Raw genomic sequence first — 26040 nt, forward strand, 5'->3', positions numbered from 1 at the left:
TAATCTTTATTGTTTCGAGGTTCATCAACTTGATAATCCTTTGTTCCTTCATTCTTTTCATTTATCAAATATTTCTGTTTTAAAAATTATTGCTTAATCATTGTGTGTTTCACATATAAGATAGAAACTTCGCATTTGATAAAATTTGAGCTATTTTATTATAAACGCAGTGATTAATTAGCAAAGCGAACTAAGAGAACTTGTGTCAATTTAGAGTTTCATCTAATAAATATGAAGCATAGACATAAACTTAATATCTATTCTCATTACGTAAACATGCTAATTAGAAACGCTTTACAATATTTTAAATTTAGTGTGATTTTAGTGAAACAACTCATAAAATATGCCAGTTTCATGAATAGGAAACAACAAAGTATTAAACAATGTAATTAATATTTACTTACGTAGTCATCGAACCTTATTATAATATTTAATTAAGTTATTAACAAAAGTCCGCGAGGTGAGCTCACCGATGTCGCCGTACAAAAGGAACGATAAATATTTAAATCGTTGCTAAGAGATTTAAAAATAAAACACAATGATTAGTTATGCGATCTATCACAACTAAATCAGTTTTACCAATCAACAGTATTCACTCATCCTAACGTTGTGCTTGACAAGAATGACGAGAGGGATAAGATATAAGGAAAATGCTGTTTTTTTTCCTGTCCTTTTCTGCGCGCGCATTATTTATGCAGAAATTGACAGAAATACAAGATAGCTGATTAAAAACATCAGACGAAGAAACTTTCCTGATATTTTGTTTTTTGCATCGTTCTGCCAATTCTTGCTAAAACTACGTGTAGTTAATGCTGAATCTATCTTATATGTCTATGAACTGTTTAATCAATTTTTAACATTTTTCTTACTACCTGGGTATTACGTGTCCGACAGATTCTTGTTTGTACAATTTTTTCGCAAATTTGATAAATTATTAAATTATATAATACATATTTTAATTATATAAAAATTATATAATAATATAATTATATAATACATCACTTCAAGAGTAATACGTTCAAGATAAAATCGATCACATACGCTTATTAGTTTAACAGAAATCTCGCTATTTCATTAGAAGCTTATCTCATAATGGGTGACATTACCCTACCTGTATATTTTAAAATATGTTTCTGACTGGGAGTTCCAATTTCGACGCTTTAATAATAATAATAGTTTGGCGGAGAAGGTACTTAACATATCAATATGTATAATGAGATATATTAATGAGATCCTTTTTCGGTGCTAGTGCATCAGTCACAGCAATCTTAGCCGATCAGACGAACTCACTAAATCAATGGCAACACATGATTGGTTAAATTGTTGGAGTTTCTACACCGAAAAAGGATCTCATTAATGCACCTCACTGTACAATCCTTTCCGCGAATTAATGCCTTCGTAAAATTTTAATTGCTAATTACATCAATGTATACCAATGAGTTATATTGTATATTGTATTGGAAAAAAGCCGCGAACCTAATTCAATGACAACGAGTTGTGCATCACCTTACTTTTCGAAACAATATATGCTCTCTAAATGATAATGGAATATTTGTAATAAATTTTTTACATAGTATTAGTTTTTTAATTTACTTTAATAAGCAAGACATAAGAAGGCGGAACAAAGCAAGACAATATTATCATACAATATAAAAATTTTTAGATAAAGAAGAAACATTTACAATTGGTGCTATAATGTATAGATACGTGACATTGGATTTCAACACATTTTCAAACGCTTCAAATACAGTTTTAGTATTTTTTTTAACTTTTTGGTTATTGATAAAGTTGAACGAAGATAACTAGATAAGTGAAGTTCATCCCGACGAACTGAAAAACAAATTTACTTTATTTAATTGTTTTGATAACTACTATTTACGTTGCAATTCGAAAAGAACTTTTTTTTTACGGAAATTGTAACAAAGTAAGTAAAGTATTTACTTACACAACTCAAAGAAACATTGTTTAATTCGAAGAAATTACAGGCCGTAAATGCTACTCGATTCTGCTGTAGTTGAGCCGAAAAATCATTGATCTCGTTTCTGACACAATCTTGATTCAGATGTTTGTGCAAAAGATTTTCCAAAACGATGTAATTCAAATTGTGACTGCTGCTACTATTAAAATTTTGCTCGCTATTCAAATCGTCCAGTGCAGATAGCATTTCTAGACTCGATTGATTACTCGCCTCGTTTTTATCAAGATTCACAGATTTGCAATTCAATATAATTTTGTGTATGATTCTTCCGGTCTTATTGGATTCTTCACATGCGACTGTGCAAATCCAACAAACCAGGAAGAATTGCATGGCATATACAATTTCAAACAAAACTATTATGTACACTTCTGTAATTATTTCCATGTAAACCTGGAATAGCGTAGTCACAGCCATGGTGAAGTAACTTGCTGAGCAGAAGAGTAGATAAAGACTGTAAATATCGTTTACCATGCTAGCGAGATCACAAATATCTGCACAACAGAATTTACAATTTGACTATAATATCATCCCAATTTCTTCATAGGTTGTATTAAATTATATTTTGAGCTATAGAAATCTACATTATCGGATTATATAACAAATAATATTCGCAAAAACTTACCGGCATGCAATTCTCTGATGCGTCTAATCTTGAATGTGATCCATTGCACATTGGATAACTCATCCAACTGACCAATTAATTCATTTATTGTTTGAAATCTGCAATACAATACATAGACGATAATGTCAAAGAAGAAGCTGTTGATCATCGACTGCATTATTAAGTCGAAAAATAGCACAATGTTGATAGAGAATATCGGATTCAAATCTGATACGTAAAGGAACCGAATTGACGAAATCAGTATCAAAGGACGGGCAATGAACGCTATGAAATTTGGTATAATTTTTATAACATTTTTTAGTTGTATAATTTGTATAAACCCGTTATTTAAGGGTATTTCTTTTTCGAGCTTCTGATCGAGTTCCTTCAATCTATCCATTAATTTTGGCCACTTCTCGTATAGTCTGACTCCATAATAAATATTATAACAGATTAAAACGTAACGTATCAGCTCATTTAGAAGATATATGTACTGGATTAGCTCGTTCTCTTTATATATAGAAGTAATATGTAGTAAATTGCTTATCAAGTTAGTCAAGAATATAACCGTGTAAAGTATACGTGTGATTATCGTTATAGTTTTGAAACTCTTTGGCGGATAAATTATACTGCCACCCAGGAGCCAGAAGGTGTTCGATATTGGACGTAAGATCTGCTCTATCGAGGGCGAATTGTCTTCAACTTGCTCATGGATATTTTCCTCCATTTTTTTCTCGTAACTTCTTGTTAATCAATGCGTTTTTCAAGCGTATGACTGTTGATTACAGTAAAGCTCCTTGCACGAGAAGATTTCACTGAGTAAAACCTTTTACTGGACTACTTCGAAGTAGCATGAAAAACCCCTTTCATACGCGTTTTTATTGCATAATATTGAATGTTTGTTACGAATTTGACACACTTCACAGTTTTCACGGTTTGATAACAAAGTGGAAGTTTACTACGTATTATAAAGTACAGAGCTACAGCAGTGCTTGCAACAAAATGTTTCGGGCTGATTTCTGAGGAGACGCTTCCGCTTATATACCATCTCCCCACTATCGCTCGCGACACGATGGCCGAGCTTCCATCGCACGTGAAGCGTTGTAGCTTTACAGGTCAAGGTCTTAGAAACATGCTGAGTATACCTCTTCCACTAAACTATTATTAAAGCATTTATCGAAATAATTTCTTTTCATATATTAAACATTAAATTTTTTTAAAACAATTTGAGTAATGTAAGGCCAATAATACACTACTCAAAAGAAAATAGGGAACACTTTCCAGACACCAAAAATTAGGCTATTTTCAAATGACTGTAACTCGGTGAAAAATCATCGTAGATAAAAAATAAAAAAAGCATTTTGAAGCTTGAAGATCCAACTTTAACGCTCTATCAGCAGATTTTCAAAATTCTTTTAACTTCCTTGTCTTATGCAGTAAAAAAGCACACCCTGTTTTGTTCCTTAAAATTTCGTATTTTTGACACTTTGCAGCTCGACCAACAAATTTTTTTCGAACAATTCAAGTAAAGCTTCATAAACTACAACATTTTGCCTACAAAATGCTTTTTTTAAAATTTCTCTACGATTTTTTTTGACCGAGTTACGCTACTTTGAAGCTAAACCTGCATTTTTTACAAATGATATCCGTACTCCGTGAAAAATCATCGTAGACAAAAAATCAAAAAACCATTTTAAAGCTCGAAGTTCCAGCTTTAACATGCTGTTAATGGTTTTCAAAAATTTTCTCAATTTCTTAGTACTATGCCCCAAAAAAGATACACTGTTTTTTCCTTAAAATAACGTATTTTTAACAGCCTGTAGCTCAATAAAAAAATTTTTCTCGACAAATCCAATGCAAGTGCCATAAAGTATGACATTTTCTCTACAAAATGCTTTTTTTAAAGTTTTCTCTACGATTTTTTTTGACCGAGTTACAAGACTTTGAAGATATACATTTTTTACAGTACATTTTTCCGAAAAATGACGTCTACCGCCGACATTAGCATTACCCAATGTGCACCACGTGGAGGTTGTCGGTCGGATTTTTGCACATCGTGTGTGTGTGTGTGAGAGTGTGTGTGTGTGTGTGTGTGTGTGTGTGTGTGTGTGTGTGTGTGTGTGTGTGTATGTATGTATCACAGCAGAGATAAGGACCCCGCAGTTCGTCACTTCTGCAGTATTTAATGACTCCAAACCCTCTCTGCTGTGTGTGTATGCGCTCGCGCGCATGAGAGTTCAATAGTGTGTATTTCCTCCTCTCTGATCAATTACTGCTTGCAAGCGTTCTCGCATATTTATACATCTTGCAATACGATCTTGCGGAATGTTGTGCCAAATTTCCGTTAAAATTTCTCCCAATTCTTCTAAATTTCGCGGCTGTTCCTCGCGACGCCTTAATCGTCGTTCCATTTCATCCCAAATGTGCTCGATTGGATTTAAGTCCGGGCTATTGGCGGGATGATTTAACAGTCTAATTGCGTGTCGTTGAAAAAAACGTCGCGTTATATTCGCCGTATGAGGTCGAGCGTTGTCCTGCATAAAAATAAAGTTCCGACAGGTTCGATTTAATAGCAAAACGTGTGGTCGTAGAATATCGTTGATATAACGAACACCCGTCATTGCCGGAGGTGGCAGGATCACTAGATCACTTCGTCTTGTAAGTGATATACACCCCCACACCATCACGGAACCGCCGTTGTAGGATCGTATTGGCATAACGCAACGTCGATCATAGCGTTCATTTCGTCGATGCCAAGTACGTATACGAGCATCATTGCCATAAAGGCAAAAACGTGATTCGTCGGAGAAATATACATTTCTCCAATCCCTAGCGGTCCAATTTATGTGATCGCGCGCAAATTGATAACGTACTTGGCGATGTACGAGTGTGAGTCTTGGTACTTGTGCACGAACACGAGAACGAAGACCGGCTTCTCTCAAACGGTTGCGAATTGTTTGTTCGCACACATGGCGCAAATGAATGTCATTACGAATGTTTCTTGCGGTAATTATTCGTCTTTCTAATTCATAACGAACAATGGCTCGATCTTGTCTATTTGTCGTTAATCGAGAACGATCACTACCTTCACGTCTCGTGTAATTTCCCGTGTCTTGATATCGTAACCAAACTCTACTCACTACGGACACAGATGCACCAATATCTTGCGCCACATAACGCATACTAAAACCTTGTTACAAAAGCGCAATTATGCGTGCAACTTCTACGGCCGATAAATGTCTACGCGGCATTTTGAAAATTCCGTGTCGCTTATCACACTGCGAGAATCGCCGGCGTACTAAACAAAATTTTATTGTATTGAGCATGCAATGTTTACATATGGTCATCTTTGTCTAAAAAGAGATTTTTTTTAGACTAAGACGACTATATGTTTACAGTTCACAGGATTGGAGAAATGTATATTTCTCCGACGAATCATGTTTTTGCCTTTATGGCAATGATGCTCGTATACGTACTTGGCATCGACGAAATGAACGCTATGATCGACGTTGCGTTATGCCAATACGATCCTACAACGGCGGTTCCGTGATGGTGTGGGGGTGTATATCACTTACAAGACGAAGTGATCTAGTGATCCTGCCACCTCCGGCAATGACGGATGTTCGTTATATCAACGATATTCTACGACCACACGTTTTGCTATTAAATCGAACCTGTCGGAACTTTATTTTTATGCAGGACAACGCTCGACCTCATACGGCGAATATAACGCGACGTTTTTTTCAACGACACGCAATTAGACTGTTAAATCATCCCGCCAATAGCCCGGACTTAAATCCAATCGAGCACATTTGGGATGAAATGGAACGACGATTAAGGCGTCGCGAGGAACAGCCGCGAAATTTAGAAGAATTGGGAGAAATTTTAACGGAAATTTGGCACAACATTCCGCAAGATCGTATTGCAAGATGTATAAATATGCGAGAACGCTTGCAAGCAGTAATTGATCAGAGAGGAGGAAATACACACTATTGAACTCTCATGCGCGCGAGCGCATACACACACAGCAGAGAGGGTTTGGAGTCATTAAATACTGCAGAAGTGACGAACTGCGGGGTCCTTATCTCTGCTGTGATACATACATACCCCCACACACACACACACACACACACACACACACACACTCCACACACACACACACACACACACACACACTCCACACACACACACGATGTGCAAAAATCCGACCGACAACCTCCACGTGGTGCACATTGGGTAATGCTAATGTCGGCGGTAGACGTCATTTTTCGGAAAAATGTACTGTAAAAAATGTATATCTTCAAAGTCTTGTAACTCGGTCAAAAAAAATCGTAGAGAAAACTTTAAAAAAAGCATTTTGTAGAGAAAATGTCATACTTTATGGCACTTGCATTGGATTTGTCGAGAAAAATTTTTTATTGAGCTACAGGCTGTTAAAAATACGTTATTTTAAGGAAAAAACAGTGTATCTTTTTTGGGGCATAGTACTAAGAAATTGAGAAAATTTTTGAAAACCATTAACAGCATGTTAAAGCTGGAACTTCGAGCTTTAAAATGGTTTTTTGATTTTTTGTCTACGATGATTTTTCACGGAGTACGGATATCATTTGTAAAAAATGCAGGTTTAGCTTCAAAGTAGCGTAACTCGGTCAAAAAAAATCGTAGAGAAATTTTAAAAAAAGCATTTTGTAGGCAAAATGTTGTAGTTTATGAAGCTTTACTTGAATTGTTCGAAAAAAATTTGTTGGTCGAGCTGCAAAGTGTCAAAAATACGAAATTTTAAGGAACAAAACAGGGTGTGCTTTTTTACTGCATAAGACAAGGAAGTTAAAAGAATTTTGAAAATCTGCTGATAGAGCGTTAAAGTTGGATCTTCAAGCTTCAAAATGCTTTTTTTATTTTTTATCTACGATGATTTTTCACCGAGTTACAGTCATTTGAAAATAGCCTAATTTTTGGTGTCTGGAAAGTGTTCCCTATTTTCTTTTGAGTAGTGTATAATGTAGCTGTTATGTGACATATTTGTTATAATTATTAATAAAGAGTAGCAATTGTTTTGCTTTTAAGGCGTTCTTTGCAACATTTGAATGCTTAAAGTGACCTACTATTTTACTCGCGTTTGCAATTAATAATTGAATATTTTCAGAAAAAAGTGAGTTATTTTTATTGCTAGTTATTAAACGCATCACTTTTTGATATAGAACGCTGTGATTTAAAATTTTAATTATCTCATTATTCAGCACGTGCCGGATTATTATTTGAAATGTGACCATGTTCTCCAATTTGTATGTCTAATTAAACGAAATATTAGATATATCCTTATTAGAGCTCACGGTCAGAAACGTGTTTTAAAATATACAGGTATACATGACACGTGTAGAAATTTTACACGTTACATTTGACACCGATACCTGCGTGTGGGTACATGTATATTAATATTTACATACAGGTATCCGTGTCAGATGCAACGTATAGAACGGCTACACGTGTCACATGTAGGTATTATAATTATATATAATTATATACAATTATATATATTTTGATATACATGGACAAATTTCATATATAATTATACATAAAAATTTTTTCCCAGGATTTTCATTTCTAAAGTGAAATTTCAACATTTGTTCTAAAAAACTGAAAGTATGTTCGTGAATTTTTAGAGATTTTTTGAACCACTTTAAATAGGTGAAAAATGAACAGATTTAGGACACCCGGGATGATAGGAATAAGACTTCATTTTGAATCTATTGATACTGCAACATTATCGATCGTAATTGTTAAGACAGTGATCGCATTAAGTGAGGCCAACATTGATGAAATTCGAATACTTTAATTCACTAAATTTGATAAATAAACTTTGCAACAAGAGAACATTTTATTGCACCACTTTCTATGATTTTAAACCCTGTCCTCGTTTTCCAAAAAAAATAAAAAAAATGAAAAATTCAGCTCCACGACCTTATTTCCGTGGCTGTTGAGTATTTTCATCGCTTGTCAGCTACATTTTCCTCTCTCACAATCTATTTACAATATAATTATAAAAAATTACGAAATTGCTGTCAGAACGCTGTTATGTATTTGCGTCGTTTCTATTTTCTGTTACCTATCTTGTGGGATAGAGAAAGCGCGTACCGCGAATGTTTGTATGCCAAAAAGGTTTCCCCGACGGCGTCGTATGCAATGTAAACATCCATGTCATATGCATCGCGCGTATTATTTCGATATAATTAACTTTTGTGAACAAAAGCACGACCGATGAAAGCCAGTGACCTTTTACGCGCGCACCGTATTCCCGGCTTGCACTTGCCCCAATGTTGCACTGAATAATTCCAACCAATTTAATCCCAATTTTTGTTCAATTAATTCAAAATCGAAAAGGACTTTACATGGACGGATGCACATCTACGAAATGATTTATTTCTCCAATTTACGTTAATTTAATACTCTCAGTCAAGTAAGAATGCTGAAGAATAATACATTTTGCAGCTATGACAAAATTTACATGTTAAATATTAAAGAATCAAATTTAAACAAATTCCTTGAATTAAATAACACTTTGTTATTCTTAACTTTTATATGTGTCGAAATTTATTATTTCAACACAAAATATATATAATCAAAAGATCAACCTCATTTAATCAACTTATTTCTGTGGTTAAATCGTTAATTTGTTTAATTTTAAATAAGTAGTATCCATATTAATGTATGCACCTAGTAAATAACAAATTAAAGAATCAAATTTAACATTTGTATATTTAACTTGTTTAACTTTATCGTTTCATTTTACATTTATGACGTACTAAATAGGAGCAATGGTGACCTAGAAAAATAACTCAAATTGGGTAGAATTTGATACACAAATTTAACAGTGCATGTCAAGACAGCAAATATTGTTTAATTAAATTAAATTTGATAATAAACATTAACGAAACTGCCACTTTGTGTAATAATTGTAATAAACATATAATTAAATTATATTAAATCGTTTTATTATTGTTATGAGAGATAACTGAGATTGTTAAAATACATGAGGCTATTCTGTATTTTTTTTTAATATAATGTTAAAGCTCAAACATCCTTTTGCCTCTTGTCTGCAATTTACATTTATCTAGTCGACAATTTCGGATCATCTTTGATACGCGATGGCAGAGCGAAACTGTCCTCCGACAAGAAGTTTCCGTGAAATCTCTCCCTAAAGAGCGCTCTTTCGACTTCGCTTGGACTCACCTTCCAAGGGAAAACCGGTGAGAGAGAAGGGGTGGCGGGTAACCCAACTATAACGGCTAGCCCTTCCCATCGTGAGCACGTACGCTTTCACCACCGCCGTCAGCAACTCACCCCCTTCGCGCGCCCGATTCCCGCAACTTACCCCTTTTCGTCCTTTCGCCACGAAGGCGAAAATCATGACGATGAAGTACAGGGTGCCCTGAAAATCGCGCGCTTTGTCGTTGATCATTATGGAGGATTCTCCGATAAATTTAAGGTCTTCCTCGAAGAGTTTAATTAGTCGTAGCTCTCCCCCGCGATTTTTTAAAGGAGGAAAGGGATCTCTCAACTCAAAGACTTAAAAAGCCTGCGCGACCTGCGATGTATCTTGCAAAGTATCTTCCGTCAGAAGAGAAGATTGATGTGGGTGAAGTCAGCGTTCGGTATTTCGCTAGTATTTAAGAAGAGGAAGTGCTAGCGCGTGTCTGGCTCGCGTAGGACACCCCTTATGCAGTAATGGACTCTACTTTACTGGCTTAGTCGCTCGCACGTGTAACTCGAGATAGTTTCAGCTGCGGGTGCCCCGTAATATTAAGCCAGCGACCGGCGGTGACCGGACGGGCGACTCGGTCGACTGTGCGCCATCGTCTAAACCGGGCCTGTCTAAGTTCTGGCTCGCGCGAGCAAAACGCTTTGCCCCTCTTCTTCAGCCTCGTTGATATAGACAAACAAAAAAAAAACAGAAGCGTCGCATTACGCGTTTCTAAACATTGCAGTAATAAATTGCAACAATAAATATAAATTGTAATATAAAATATGATTGTAGATTTTAGTAAAATACAAATATCCTTTTACTTACGACGAAATTATATCCCGAGACTTCAGTCGTAAATCGAATTGATCGTAAGTAGAATAGCATTTGTATTGCATATAAATAAAACGATATTTATGTAAAATAATTATTTTATTACTATAAAAGTAGTATAGATAGGGGGGGGGGTGAGGGGGAGAATTTGAGGGGCTTCAATATAATAGAAATATATTTCACATACTTTTTTTCGAATCATTCAAAGAATTAACTTCAGCCTGCTTTAAATCTCAATAATTTTTTTCAATCATTTTATTCGACAAGTCACTGTCACAACAGGAATCGTTCAAATCTTCTTTCTCTTCTGAATCATCTAACATTTCCTCATTGTCTTCGTGCACAATCTTCTACTTCCATTTGACTCATTTTGCTACACTATATCAGCACGCAGAGCACGCATATATTGATGCGGCCTCGTCACGTAAACATTCTATAAGGACAATTAAATTTCCGGGGCGCAAGCAAGGAGAGCGGATGAATGAGTAAGGAGCCGCGGAGAAGAGAAAATGCATTTCCAGAATGTTGTGAGGACGCGAAGAGAGGGAATGTACTTCCAAAATATTCTGAGGACATGGGGAGGGAAAATGCACTTCCAGGATGTCCTGAGGACGGGGGGAGGGAAAATGCGTCTCCAGAATGCTCGCAAAATTTCAAGGTTACAGTCGAGCCACTTACACTAATGCTGACTCGGAGCAGAAAGACACGGGAAGGGGGAATGCACTTCTAAAATATTTGAGAATATTTCTATCTTACAGTACCACGATCGAGTCACTTGCGCTATCGAATCATTGTTGAATCATACGCTGACTGAGATTTGAAAGAGTAAAAAAATAATATTTGAAGGGGATTACAAAATAAGAAGCCCGACAAGGTTTTCGCAACAGCAGTGGACAGTAAGACTGTCGCAAAGCATAATAATATGCTAGAGAAAAACGGACTGCTATGTTCCGATTCTACAAAACGAAACGTGCTAATGATCGCAAGTATCTATACATTTTTATACGTTTTACTTTCTTTTCACTTTTTTCTACAGTTTACCTATTCATATCCTTTTTATTACAACCATCTTCAGTACCACATTATACGTCTCGTATCTTGGGAAGAAGATTTGCCTTGACCTTCAAAGCTTATAAATGTATGGATATGAATCAGCGTGGGATCTATTTTCTTTGTAGAACAACACTCATTAGCAATTATCGAGGCAATTAAGTAACTGCCTTAGGCAATATGGAAGGTGTTCATCGCGAGACGTGTGGATATTGAGCGACTTGTACAATCAGCTGCAGCATCAATGACTATTCATGATTTGATTGTGCAACCGTTACATTGCGTAATGGATACATTGTAAAATTGATATTACTAGCATGTGTATCAAACCGTAAACTGTACTCTTTCTGCTCGAGCTCGAATATTGCGTTGAGCATGTATATTACCAGTTATATCAAAGTACGCATCAAAGTACGCTGTGAATGAAAAATATAAACATTTTGTATCTTTTTTACGTCGAAATTATATTACTAAGAAATGCGATGCGGTGAAAATCTTACGCGAAGCATATGATAAAACTTTGCTTGCAGACTGCAAACTTTTAGCTTGCGCTATAGACAATATTGTATATGATGCGTTACATGGCGAATAATGATAAAAATTAAAAATGCATGTGCAATATTATTTGATCAATCCACCGCCACATGTGGCTCGATACCGCGATACGATAGCAATTTAATGCGAGCGCGGTACATACAACAGATCATTCAAATAGCGACGACGATTTCCCTTTCTCCGCGAGAAGTCATTCCCCTCTCAGCGCAATGAGAATACTGCCCTTTTCCTTGTGCCCCCTCGCCATAAAATTAATGTTTCGCTTTAAATATAATAGATTAACTTCAACAAGTACTTAAAAAATAAATTATTTTTATTTTATAAATATGACTTAATATAATATTTAATTTATAAACTAGACAAGACGTAATCTATTAAGAATTATCACACGAACAAGAGAATGACAAGTGTTGCGTTTAGATAACGAGGTAAAGAATTCTGGAATGTACTGATTACAAGGTTCCAATATATTTTGCAGAAAACAAAGTGAGGATTTTTTGAATGTGAAATATTTTGAAAAGCGTGTAAATTTGTTTTCATGCATATAAAAATAAACAACGAAATAACACTTTGGAATTTAATAATAATAATCATAATAATAATTTTATTGACTGCATTGATTTACAAGTAACAATAAAATTTCTGCAACATTAGATTGCGAGCCATTAGTTGCTCACCGTAAACGTAACACAGTTTTAGGAAATTTTCCAAATCAAATAAAATAGACATTTATTATGTTTGACACATACAAATGTGAAGAAGGGACGGAGAAAGTCTAAAAATGACTAAAACAGACACCTTTAAAATCTTTGCAGTTATGTTGAAAGGCCATACATTCATGAAAAATGTTTATTTATCTAAAAAATGTCGGGCAATCTTCCAAGAATAATAAAATAGGTTATTTGAACGCTTTCCAATATACATACGTATATATATATATATATATATATATATATATATATATATATATATATATATGTAAAATTTTTTTTAGATCTACAACTTGTTTTATCCTCTATATTCGATAATTCCTCATTATAAAATAACATTTTTGTTAGTAATTATATTATTATTGCCTGTTAGTAATTTTATATTATTTTTTTATTAACAATCCCTATACTTTAATATCGGTGTACATTAAAACTTCCACGTGTAAACTCATGAAAATAAACTAAAAGTGAACAACTTATTTTTTCTATTCTAAAGTTATTATTAAACTATTTTGTCATTAATTCACTCATTTACTGTGCTTTAATTTTCTATTTGTTGGCCACTTTTTGTAATATTGTTATTTTCTCTTTAACCTAAAAGTCAAAAGTCGTCAAAAATAGTTACAAACATTTTATTATCAAATCTTGATAATAATTTTATCAGATTTATTCCTTTTTGGCCTCAGTGTTGAATTGGCTAAGATTCCCGCCTCAGAAAGTCGAGAAGTCACAGGTTTAATCCTTGGCTGTTATTTTTCGCAACAAATTCTTTACAGTTTTTCAGGGCGGGAGGTTCTAACATTTATATGCTTGTTAGCATCCATATTATTAAACTAATTTTTAAATATTTAATATTGTGATATTACTATTTCTTGTTCAACTTATAGTTAAATCTATGTTTCTAAACCAAAAAGTTATTCGACGCACAGTTTCGTGAGCTTGAAAATGTATATAAAATCAGACAATAAATATCAACACTAAGATCTAGCTATGATTTATAAGGTTTATTGTTTAATATTTGCATTATCACATATGGGTTGATGTTCTCTATTTATAATAATTTATTTCTTTTTATTATTAAATTCCAGTATGAAAAAAAACTATTATAGTCAGTACGTAATGGAAATATAATGCAAAAAATTTTGGCATTTTAAAATATTTTCATTGGACGTTTTACTTCGGTTGTATCTTCGGGTGGTTGATAAAATTGAATGAAGATTACAAGATAAGTGATGACAAACTCGACAAACTGAAAAATAAGTATATTTGATTGATTGTGATGTGATAAGTACATTTGATTGATTCAAGAGTTATTATTTACATTGCAATTCGAAAAAAATTAATTCTCGTAAATTGTAATGAATGGATTATATACTCACTTTAGTGAACAGGCCATTGTTCATTTTAAAGAAATCGCGAGCCGTAAATGTTACTCGATATTGTTGCAGCTGAATTATAAAATCATTGATTTCGTTTCTGATAGAATCTCGGTCCATGTTTTTACGCAAAAGTTTTTCCAAGGCGACGTAATTCCGATTGTGACTGCAGCACCTATTAGAACTTTGTTCGCTGTCTACAAATAGCGAGCGCATCTCTAGACTAGATTTATTCCCTGCCTCGTTTACCTTATCAAGACTCATGGGTTTAGAATTTAGTACAATTTCGCATAAAGATTCTCCAATCTTGTCAGATTCTTGACGCGTAAGTGAGCAAATCCAACACATCAAGCCAAATTGCACGGCATACTGTATCCAAACGATGTTATTTACACATATATACGCGTAGTTTTTCCGCACAATATTTGTGTAAATTATGAATAAAGTAGTCACAATCATGCAGAAGCAGTTCGCCGAACAAAAAAGGAGGTGGTAGCCGTGAATATCGTTTACCATGTTGACCAGATGACAAATACCTTTATAACAAAATTTTACGTCTTGTTATCATCGCAATTTTTTTCAAAAATTGTATTAAAATAATCTTGAGTCATATAAATTTACTGTAGGAATTACAATACAAAATATATAACATAACTTACTATTATGCAATTTTCTGATGCGTTTAATCTTGAACACGATCCGTGACGCATCAGACAGCTTATTAAACTTGATTCGACAGATCACGTTATTTATTGTTCGGAATCTATAATAAAGCAAATAGACAACAATATCGAAAACGAAGTTGTTAATCAAGGACTGAGCTACCATGTAATAAAACAGAATGTCAGACACGTTAATGTTCTCCGGATTTGTATGGTTGTAAATCAGGACGTGCGCAATTTGAAACAAAGGACACCAAACAAACGTCGTCACAATCGCTAGCGCTTCTACAATTTTTACAGGCTGATTATTTATAGATGTTTCGTTCCTGATCTCCTGATCAAGCTCCTTTATTCTGTCCATCAGCTTCGGCCACTTGTCGTAGTGCCTGATCCCAAAATAAATGTTATAATACGACGATACAAAGAGCGTCATCATGCACATTGAGTATGTAAACTTCATTATGTCGGTGTCAGTGACGGCACTGCCAAAAAGGATGATGCGTGTTATACCGTACACCATGTAAACGGTACATGCGACCAGATGAACAAAACGTACGATTATTGTTATAGCCCTGGAGTACTCTCGCGGACGAGCAACTCCGACGCCGAAGAGCCAGGAAGTGTACGATATTGGACGCAAGATGTGATCTATCGTGGGCGAATTGTCTTGAACTTGCACTTGGACATTTTCTTCCATTTTCGTCAACGTATCTTCTTGTTAAGCGACGTGTTTTGCAAGCAAGATATTGTGATTACATTAGAGCTCATCAGAAGCGATACAGGATATACTGAAACTTTTCGTTAGATTATCTCGAAATAGCGCAAGAAATCCCTTCCATATGTATTTCCATACATAATATCATTGCACATGCGTGGGAATGGCGATGCAACTGCGTTTGGCGTGTTTCTTAGTTTTTATTGTTCGAGAGTAAAGTGGGAGTACATGCATTTACAATGTACATTTATAATACACAGAGCCCTGAAACCTCGCCTGAAACGTACTCTATTATTAAATTCCATGTGTAGTCTTTGAATATTGAAGAGTGAAAATTAAACTTACATAATTGTTTGAATAATTTACCATTCGATTAGATTCAAAATTCTTTCTTACAGGAGACCTATTCAATCGTGTAGGAGTAAATTTTTTTTGTTAGGCAAATACTCGATTATTGAACAAGCTCAATTGTCACTTTTTTATAATGATTTTTTACTCTATGAGGTTTACGAGGTATTTTGTAGAAAAAATAGTAAAGGTTTTCTGGAAGCGAAACATTCTGATGCTCTGATAAGTGCACGTCATGATTTCTCTTTGGCACTTCACGTAGAATAGAGAAAGATTTATTGCTTTTTACATTAGCTTGCGTGCCAACTGTCCTTCATCAAAGGCTTTAGTAAAATTAATGCATTTTATGAAACTGTTAATCAAGCTTGGTATGTGCAAATACGAACAAAATGAACAGTAATACTTATTGCTTTGAGACTGTTATTCCTATATATGTATGCATATACACATACATGTGTATTATTGAATATACGTAAAATGATTTAAATGCTAAAATTTATTTTAGTTTTTTTATGATATCAATTATTAATTATTAAACAAATTATACATTTTGTACCATAAATTCTTCTTATTCTCATTTTCTATTAATGTATAGCGTACATATTGTTGAATTGAGTAATTACATATATTGTTGTGTTTTTAAATATTGTAATAATTTAAATATATGAATTATTTGTACCGCATGCACTAATATTTTGAACATAAATTAACATTTTTTAATTTTTCTCTCTAGTTGATATCATTTTTTTTAAATTTGCGTGGATAAATAATATGTACGTTATTTATTAAGTGGAAAATCAAGGAGAATACAAAGAATACTACCAATTATAATATTTTTATAACTAATGTTTAAAAATATCGTAAAAGATTAATAATATTAATTTTAGCTCTTAAATCACCATCTTGTGTATTGTGTCCTATGAATTTCTATCTATGGAAGTTTCTTAAAATTTCAAAGTTTTCCCCAAATCCTTATTTCTTCCTAAAGTTTGTAACGAGTGATCTGTGTGGAACGATCAAAACTGTCAGTTTATTTTAGAAATAGCAGAGTTCATTTTTGGATTATTGACATCAGTGAACCATATTTGTGAATCATACTGTCTCTGAAGTGTATTTTGGACGCAGAAAATCCATTTGGTCAGATTTTACAGTTTCTCGATCTAAATAGTCGCTATAAAAACATGTTGTATTTCAGAATAAGACGACAGTATGCTTTCATACCAATTATTTATAGATATTATTCAAGTTTGACCGGAAGTAATTTTAGCAAGCTTTGAAATTTATTTTTAATATCAATTTTTAACAATTAAATTATCATTCACAGATATGACAATTATAATAATGCTCTTTAACGATACACGTAAGTAACGATACGTGAAGATGACGTAATAATAAAGTCAAAATATCTACAATTATGTATTGCTGATTATTACTAATAATATCAGCGCGTATCCCCAGCCTTATCCTTCTGTCCACTAGGTATATAAATTTATAAAACCGTTATTATTGAATATTTATACTATTTATATATTTTCATTTTTTTAAATATTTTTTAATATTTTTTAAATTTTAGCATCATTTTGCTACGATCATTTATGCCTTTTTTTATTTATATTGTATTGTATACAAAATTACGGTTTTGACTATTAATATAGTCAATCTGCTAATAATATTAATTATTATAATAAATGAATATGTTTATAAATTTTTAGTGATTTCTTTGATCATTTTAAATAAACGAAGTAGTCGGGCACGAGATACACATGGCAAAAAAGTTTTTATATCTTAGGTTAATAATTACATTAACTCAATATCATTGTCTATTAATATATAACAATAATGTCGCCACGATTCATAAAGGGAGAATTCTTCTTCATTGGAATATAAATGGATTCTTTATTGCATTTTTTGAATCCTGTTAGACGAAAAGAATAAATTTTTTAACTCGCAATTTGACTCTATAGCTTTCATTCAATGTATGTTACATATTATATTTATTCACGGATCCGTTCGTTAGGTGTTAGGGAAATAATAGTGAGCCTTTCCAAGATATTTCGTATATTTTTGTATTTTCGACAGACAATAGGTCTTAGGGAACGAATATCACAAGCGCGTTTTGAGACAGACATTAACATGAAGTGACAAACATATCGAGCAATATGAGCTATAAATACCTCGAGCAATACTTGTAACAATCACCATCTCGCCGATTTTCCCTTAAATTCTATTAAATTATTGCCTTATATATCACACTCGAGTAGTGTATTTCCTTTCAAGTTTCTAAGATCTATATTTACTTATCGGAAGTGATAAGAAAAAGAAGAGCAGTTTTACAAGTGCGTGTACTGAGGAATTTCCAGTGACTCACCGGCGTACACAACAATGTGTTCAATACTATCCTTTACTATCTTTTTGAATTTTTTATCAGATAATGTTACCTTCTTTAACATTTTCGTACTCAGATTAAATTCAAACATTTTTTCTTGTGATTCTTGAAATTAATAAACTTCAAATAAACAACTTACGGTAACTCATATAAGTAACTTGTAGCAGAATGTATTTTGATGTACCGAGAAATAAAAAGAGATCGAATTAACGATCTCGTTAATTCTTAGACGTTCTAATTCTTTTAAAATAATTTTGTATTATTATTTATTAAGCAGCTCCTATATTTTGGCATCCCTTTGTGCAGAAAATAATACATCTCTGATCCACATTAGGGACTTTTTTTGTAAAATTTTGTGAAGGTGATTCAACTATAAAGAATCGAAACGTGTTTAATTATAATTTTATTAATAAATTATTTTGTCACTAAAATATAAACTGGTCTCTAATTACCGAATCCAACTTGCATTCGCTCCTTTTATATACTATTTTTTTGTGCAAATTAATCATCAAAAATAGTTGCAAATATATTAACGTTGAATTACTTTATTTATTTTATCAGATTCAGTTTGTTTAATTATCAACTTTGTTTAATTATCAACATTTAAAAAAAACTATTATCTATGAAACAATTCACTATGAAAAGTTAATGCAAAAAGAAATTGGTGTTGTTGGACTTCAAAATAAGTGGCATACTTGTGATGGAGATAAGCCATACGAACGATTTTCTTTATAAAATTGAATAAGGATCACTAGATGAGTGATGATGGCCCCGATGTACTGAAAAATAAGTTTACGTTATTTAATTGCTTCGATATCCTTATAGAAATGTATTACTGGTAGTAATAAATTGTAATAGTTACTGTAATAGTACTTTTAAATTACTAAAACAAGTAATATATTACTTAAATTACTGGCCAATTTATTACTATCAGTAATACATTTCTATAAGGGTAGATATTATTTATAGTGCAACCCGAAAATTAATTTTCCATAAAGTATAATGAAATAAATAAATATATACTCACATAAATAAACAGAAAATTGTTTATTTCGAAGAAATTGCTGGTCGTAAATAATACTACTCGATGCTGTTGCAGCTGATTTGAAAAATCAGTGATCTCGTTTCTGACACTGTCTCCGTCGAGGTTTTTACTATTCAGTATAAAATCGTATATAAATGTCCCGGTCTTCTGGAATTCGTCATGCACGAGTGTACAAGTCCAGCATATTACATAGAATTGCGTGACATACAGAATCCAAATAATATTTGCTAATATCCATGTGAAACACTTATGGTCTTGCACGAGGCCTATATAAATTCTAAGCAGTACGGTCAAAACTAAGATTAAGCAGTTTACCGTGCAGAGAAGGAGATGAAATCCGTGAATATCGTTTATCATGATGATGATAATACGAATACCTACACAACAAAGTTTACAATTTGACTGCGTCCCGATATCATCGCAATTTCTTTATAAATATATTAAATTACGTCTCGAACCAAATAAATTTACACTATCGAACAATGTGAAAGATAATATTCGTAGCAACTTACTATTATGCAGTTCTCTGATGCGTCTAATCTTAAGCGCGACCCATGATGCATCAGAAAACAGGTTCAATTGGGTGATTAATTTATTTATTGTTTGGAGTCTGTAATATAGCACATAGACAACAACAGCGAAGATAAAGCTGTTGATCATTGATTGAGCTAACATATATAAAATCGACAACTCCGCGATCTCAGAGTGATTTTTTAGGTCAGTTAGCGATCGGTTTCCAAAAAGTAAAATTAACTCATCTTTGCTCATGGTTCTTAATGCTTCTTCTATGTAAACCTCGTGCATCACGTACACGATTATTAACAAGGAACAAAAAGCGAAAATCGCGAGAATCGCTAGCACTACCGCGTTTTTTACCGGCTGATCATTCATTGGTATTTCCATCCTAATCTTCTGATCGAGCTTCTTTATTCTCTCCATTAGCTTCGGCCACTTGTTATAGTGCTTGATCCCTTGATAAATGTAATAATATGCAGACACGTAACTAATCACCCAGGTTATAAAATACATATACGTAAATATATTGTTGAATATATTAGCCACTTTATTGTAGAAGAAGAAAATTAGTGGGCCGTACGCAATGTTAATGGAACACACGACTAAGTGCAGGATACGTAGGATTATCGTTACAGTCTTGGGACACTTTCGCGGACGTGCAACACCGACTCCCATGAGCCAGGAGATGTACGATATTGGACGTAAGATGCGCTCTATCGAAGGCGAATGGATCATTTTCTCTATCTTCATCTGATATCTATTTGCTAATCGAGGTGTTTTGCAATCGAACATGGCTACTGATTAAAATTGCTCGCGGCAAAGAACTGAAATTGTTTATTAGTGTTGGAGATACGTGCAGTAATTGAATAAAATCTACGTATCAATGTTTATTTAAGAATGCGTGTTACCTAGTACAGCGCTCATGGCGAACTGCCTGAGCGTGGGCCAGTCAGATTCGGTCGAGAGTTCCTGCGAGCGAAACGCACGAGCGAGATAATTATAACTCTGCGGAAACGTTTATAGAATTTTGAGCTAACGCGAGTGACCAACAAACTCCGTGCCGGAATTGCTCGATAACAGCGAAAGAACCGCGATTCGCGTGCCTGCTCCGAAGTATACATGAAGCAGTCGTAGCAGTAGTAAAAGAACTTTTGTTCGCGAGGAATTTGTCGCTGTTTAGAGTCACAATCTTATTGCATCGAGAACTCAGTGATGTAGTGTGCACTGTCATTATAATAAATACGACTCTGACTCAAACTTAGTCGAAATTAATCAAGCTCACCTGCTCCTACACTCATCCCGCTTTCTCGCTCTCACTCACTCACTTCGCAGTTGCTCTCGCTCTCTCACATGCATGACTCCCGTCGTTCACACGCTCTCCAGATTCCATACGCATTCTCGCGCGGTGGGTTTTTCGTTTCGTTACAAAAAAAAACAAGCCTGGCTAAACTCATTTCCGCATCGCACACCACGCGCTCTCTCTCTGAGTGATACCGGCGCTCTGTTCAACGAATCTCGCTCTTGAACATAAAACTGTGGTTCGACGCTTGACAAAGCGTTTCAATAATCTATTGACATATGAACTCTAATAAATAAATATCGTCTGCTCAATGCGATTTTGTATTATCTCTATACCGACAAAATTGTTTACATCGCTTTCAGTAATTTCAAATGTGTTCCTTAATTCAGTGAAGAAATGATTACAAATAATTACAACAGTACAATCAGTTAACACGAGTCCATCGTCGACATACAAAGCTAAATAGATCATTTTTCTTTCAAATTTGCCAAAATAAACGCATTTATCGGACCTGTTTTTTTTTTAAATCAAATTTTCTCATGAAATTGTTGAATCGATCATTCCAACATCTTGCTGCTTGCTTTAACCCGTATATTGATTTATTTAACCGACATACTTTATCGCAATTTACATTTACGCGTTCAGGAACTTTCATGTACAATTCCTCTTTGACTTCACCATTAATGAAGGCTGTTTTTGTGTCAAATTTCGTTGTGTCAAATTTCGGCATTTCCTAAATTTTCAATCGCAACAATTGTAAGCAACAAGCGTACTGGAATCATATTTCATTACCGGTGAGTATATTTTGTCGAAGTTAATATTATACCCGGTTTTTGTGCGAAACTCATGGCACACAATCGTGCTTTCAATCGAACCATTTCGCGACCTTCACACAATATAGGTTTTCTTTTGAACACATTTATAGTTAATGACATTCTTTTTCTTTTCCGGTAAACCAACAATCGTCCACGTGTTGTTTCGCTCGAAGCTTGAAGCTTCTCGTTAGTCGCAATAATCCACTCTTTGGAGTCTCACTACCGGTGAGGATTTGTAAAACTTATATTTTTTGAGATTTTTTCAATATTTACATATTTTTCCTTCACTCTATACATATGTTGCGTCTGCGCGCGCACGTGTGTGTGTACGTGGGACATTTTTACTTTCAAATTTTATAACTCAAAAAGAACTTATTGAAGAAACACTTCATTATAGTTTTTTAAAAACGTCTCAACTTCAGCTACTAAAATGTTATAAATGGTTGTGTATGTGTTGTATTTTATTATACAAAATTAATATTTTTAATTTTACAAAAACTTAAATGTTTAAAACAAAGTGTTCAAAGACTCTCAAGATTTTACACAAATTAAACGGCTAAAATAGGCTAGTGAGAGTCAGCGCGGGTATAAGAGCGCAAAACACAATCAATGTTTAAATAGTTATTTATTCATGATGAATTAAAAAAATCTAACGATTTAAATTGATTTTTTCCTTTTGTAATTCGCTGAAGAGGGCTCCAAAGAGAGCCGAAACGTTCGATTTTTTTAATTCATCATGAATAAATAACTATTTAAACACTGATTGTGTTTTGCGCTCTTATACCCGCGCTGACTCTCACTAGCCTGTTTAGCCGTTTAATTTGTGTTAAATGTTTAAATTATTTTGTACCGCATATCTGCTCATATCTTTTTCGTAAATTAAATGTTTCTTTACATTTTTCTCCTTACAGAAAGCACTACCAACTTTTTCTTACGCAATGATGTATGTTATACAGTAGTGGAAAATGAATTCATTAAGAATAAAATGAATATTGAAAATTATAATTTCTTTTGTGAGTTAATATTTAAATATATATTATTTAAAATGCTAAGATAATTTTTTTTTAACAACAAATTGATGTAAAACAGTATGCCAAAATAACGAGCAATATTACAATTTTAATAAATTGTAAGTTTAATTTTAAATCAATGTTAACAAGTATCAATCTCGAAACATGTTTCAATCTAACTTGATCTTGCTCAACCGACGCATTCAAACAAAAAAGAAATTTGATGTTGAGATAGAAGTATAATTACATGTATTAGGTGCAAGAATCGTTATAGAATTACATGTTTGTTTCAATGATTCTTGCGCCTAATACGTGCAATTATACTTCTATTTCAATATTTATCTTGTTTGTTTGCGTCGGTTGAGCAAAATCAAGTTGGATCGAAACACGTTTTGAAGTCGATATCTGTTAACATTGATTTAAAATCCATTAAAATTGTGATATTACTCGTTACTTTAGCTTATTATTCTACATCAATTTGTTGTTGATATAAACGAGTGTGTTTGTTGGTTACTTTAAAAAATTGTTTAGATCTTATAACTTTGTTTTATTCTCTATATTCGATAATTTCTTATTATAAAACAATATTTTTGTTAGTAATTATATTACTATTGCTTATTAATAACATTACTTTTTACATTATTTTTTATTAATAGTTCCTACATTTTAATATCGGTGTACATTGAAACTTTATTGTGTAAATTCATGAAAACAAACTAAAAATAAACAAATTATTTTTTCTATTTTAATGTTATTATTAAACTATTTTGTTATTAATTTATTATTGCGCTTTAAATATCGGTTTTATTTGTTGACCACCTTTTGTAATATTGTTGTTACTATTTTTTTGTTTCTACCTAAAATTAAGTCAGAAGTCGTCAAAAATAGTTACAAACATTTTATTATCAAATCTTGATAATAATTTTATCAGATTTATTTTTTTTGGCCCCAGTGACGAGTTGGCTACGATTTCCGTCCCGGAAAGTCGAGAAATTACATGTTCGATTCCTGGCTGTTATTTTTTGCAACAAATTCTTTACAATTTTTTGGGGGTGGGAGGGTTCACACATTTAGATGCTGGTTAGCATGCATTTTATTAAACTAATTTTCAAATATTTTTAATATCGTGATATTACTATTTCTTGTTTAACTTATAGTTAAAACTATGTTTTTAAACCAAAAAGTTAATCGATGCGCAGTTTTGTAAATTTGAAAATGTACATAAAATTAGACAACAAAAATCAGCACTAAGATCTAGCTACTTATAAGGCTTTTTGGTTAATATTTGTATTTTCATAAATGAGTTGATGTTCTCTATTTATTTATTATTATTTCTTTTGATTATCTAATGTCAGGATTTAAAAAAATATTATAGTTAGTAGGTAATGGAAATTTAATGCAAAAAAATTTGGCACTTCTAAAAACCTTAAAATGTTTTCATTGTTGCTCCACTTTTGTATCTTCGGGTGGATGATAGAATTGAATGAAGATTATAAGATAAGTGATGAGGAACCCGATAAACTGAAAAATAAGTTTATTTCATTTGATTGATTCAAGAGATATTATTTACATTGCAATTCGAAAGAAATTAATTCTCGTACATTGTAATGTATAGGTTATATACTCACACCACTGAACAGACGATTGCTTATTTCAAAGAAATCGCAAGCCGTAAATGCTACTCGATACTGTTGCAGTTGAATCGTAAAATCATTGATCTCTTTTCTGACATAGTCGCGGTCCAAGTTTCTGCGGGAGAAATTTTCCAAGGCAACGTAATTCAGATTGTGACCGCTGCTAGGATTTTGTTTGCTGTCCGAGTTTTCAAATGGCAGACACATCTCTAGATTCGGTTGATTCCTTGCCTTGTTTATCTTATCAATTTTGGCAGGTTTACGATTTAATTCAATTTCGCATATAGATCCTCCGATCTTGTCAGATTCTTGACGCGTTAGTGTGCAAATCCAACACATCAGGCCAAACTGCGTGATGTACTGTATCCAAACGATATTATTTATCAATATTTGCGTGGAGTTCTTCTGCTCAATACTTATGTAAATCATGAATAACGTAGTCACAACCATGCATAAGCAGTTCGCCGAACAAAAAAGGAGATGATAGCCGTGAATATCGTTTACCATGCTGACCAGATGACAAATATCTTTATAACAGAATTTACATCTCATTATCATCGCAATTCTTTCAAAGAGTGTATTAAAATCTTGAGCCATACAGATTTACTGTATAAATTACAATACAAAACATGAAACTTACTGGTATGCAATTTTCTGATGCGTTTAATCTTGAGCACGATCCGTGATGCATCAGACAGCCCATTCAATTGACAGATCAAGTTATTTATTATTTGGAATCTATAATAAAGCAAATAGACGACAATATCAAAAACGAAGTTGTTAATCATGGTCAGGGCCACCATGTAATAGAACAGAATGTCAGACACGTTAACGTTCGCCGGATTTGTATGGTAGTAATACAGGATGTGTGCAATTTGAAACAAAGGGCACCAAACAAACGTCGTCAGAATCGCTAGCGCTTCGATAATTTTTACAGGCCGATTATTTATAGGTGTTTCGTTCCTGATCTCTTGATCAAGCTCCTTTATTCTGTCCATCAGCTTCGGCCACTTGTCGTACTGCTTGATCCCATGAAAAATGTTGTAATACGTCGATAAGAAGAGCGTCACAAAGCACATTAAGTATGTAAACTTCAATATGTCGATGTCAGTGAAGGAACTGCCAAAAATGAGGAGGCGTGTTATACCGTACACCATGTTAAGGATACATGTGGTCAGGTGAGCAAAACGTATGATTATTGTTATAGCTCTGGAGCACTTTCGCGGACGAGCAACGCCGACGCCCAAGAGCCAGGAAGTGTACGA

General features: G+C 33.5%; 4 protein-coding genes across 4 annotated transcripts; all 4 read right to left on the reverse strand.

The window, feature by feature from the left end:
- Positions 1-1588: 1588 nt before the first annotated feature.
- Positions 1589-3595, reverse strand: LOC113003078. The gene is made up of 3 exons (XM_039449889.1): positions 2601-3595; positions 1946-2469; positions 1589-1830 (listed from the first exon to the last, which is right to left on the reverse strand). The coding sequence occupies exons 1-3, from the start codon at positions 3304-3306 to the stop codon at positions 1777-1779; spliced, it is 1284 nt and encodes a 427-aa protein (XP_039305823.1). The 5' UTR covers positions 3307-3595; the 3' UTR covers positions 1589-1776.
- Positions 3596-12553: 8958 nt separating this feature from the next.
- LOC113003079 lies at positions 12554-16428 on the reverse strand. Its single transcript, XM_026130997.2, has 3 exons — positions 15004-16428; positions 14348-14880; positions 12554-14217 (listed from the first exon to the last, which is right to left on the reverse strand). Exons 1-3 carry the CDS (start codon positions 15701-15703, stop codon positions 14119-14121), a joined length of 1332 nt encoding a protein of 443 aa, XP_025986782.1. The 5' UTR covers positions 15704-16428; the 3' UTR covers positions 12554-14118.
- A 1547-nt stretch (positions 16429-17975) lies between these two features.
- Positions 17976-21492, reverse strand: LOC120357925. Its single transcript, XM_039449932.1, has 3 exons — positions 20013-21492; positions 19483-19877; positions 17976-19234 (listed from the first exon to the last, which is right to left on the reverse strand). The coding sequence occupies exons 1-3, from the start codon at positions 20806-20808 to the stop codon at positions 19133-19135; spliced, it is 1293 nt and encodes a 430-aa protein (XP_039305866.1). The 5' UTR covers positions 20809-21492; the 3' UTR covers positions 17976-19132.
- Positions 21493-24481: 2989 nt separating this feature from the next.
- LOC120357881 lies at positions 24482-25539 on the reverse strand. The gene is made up of 2 exons (XM_039449686.1): positions 24770-25539; positions 24482-24662 (listed from the first exon to the last, which is right to left on the reverse strand). The coding sequence occupies exons 1-2, from the start codon at positions 25370-25372 to the stop codon at positions 24579-24581; spliced, it is 687 nt and encodes a 228-aa protein (XP_039305620.1). The 5' UTR covers positions 25373-25539; the 3' UTR covers positions 24482-24578.
- Between the last annotated feature and the right edge of the window lie 501 nt (positions 25540-26040).

The sequence above is a fragment of the Solenopsis invicta genome, chromosome 5 (assembly GCF_016802725.1).
Source record: "Solenopsis invicta isolate M01_SB chromosome 5, UNIL_Sinv_3.0, whole genome shotgun sequence".
Lineage (NCBI taxonomy): Eukaryota > Metazoa > Arthropoda > Insecta > Hymenoptera > Formicidae > Solenopsis > Solenopsis invicta.

Excerpts from the sequence above, each read along its gene's own strand:
- LOC120357881 (XM_039449686.1), bottom strand. The coding sequence starts at position 25,372 with ATGGCTCAAGATTTTAATACACTCTTTGAAAGAATTGCGATGATAATG. Across the intron at positions 24,663-24,769 it reads GCAATCGTCTGTTCAGTGGT|TTTATCGGGTTCCTCATCAC; the intron begins GTGAGTATATAA and ends CTTATTTTTCAG.
- LOC113003079 (XM_026130997.2), bottom strand. The coding sequence starts at position 15,703 with ATGGAAGAAAATGTCCAAGTGCAAGTTCAAGACAATTCGCCCACGATA. Across the intron at positions 14,881-15,003 it reads CATCAGAAAATTGCATAATA|GTATTTGTCATCTGGTCAAC; the intron begins GTAAGTTATGTT and ends TTTGTTATAAAG. Across the intron at positions 14,218-14,347 it reads ACAATGGCCTGTTCACTAAA|TTTGTCGAGTTTGTCATCAC; the intron begins GTGAGTATATAA and ends CTTATTTTTCAG.
- LOC113003078 (XM_039449889.1), bottom strand. The coding sequence starts at position 3,306 with ATGGAGGAAAATATCCATGAGCAAGTTGAAGACAATTCGCCCTCGATA. Across the intron at positions 2,470-2,600 it reads CATCAGAGAATTGCATGCCG|ATATTTGTGATCTCGCTAGC; the intron begins GTAAGTTTTTGC and ends TCTGTTGTGCAG. Across the intron at positions 1,831-1,945 it reads ACAATGTTTCTTTGAGTTGT|TTCGTCGGGATGAACTTCAC; the intron begins GTAAGTAAATAC and ends TTTGTTTTTCAG.
- LOC120357925 (XM_039449932.1), bottom strand. The coding sequence starts at position 20,808 with ATGTTCGATTGCAAAACACCTCGATTAGCAAATAGATATCAGATGAAG. Across the intron at positions 19,878-20,012 it reads CATCAGAGAACTGCATAATA|GTATTCGTATTATCATCATC; the intron begins GTAAGTTGCTAC and ends TTTGTTGTGTAG. Across the intron at positions 19,235-19,482 it reads ACAATTTTCTGTTTATTTAT|TACATCGGGGCCATCATCAC; the intron begins GTGAGTATATAT and ends CTTATTTTTCAG.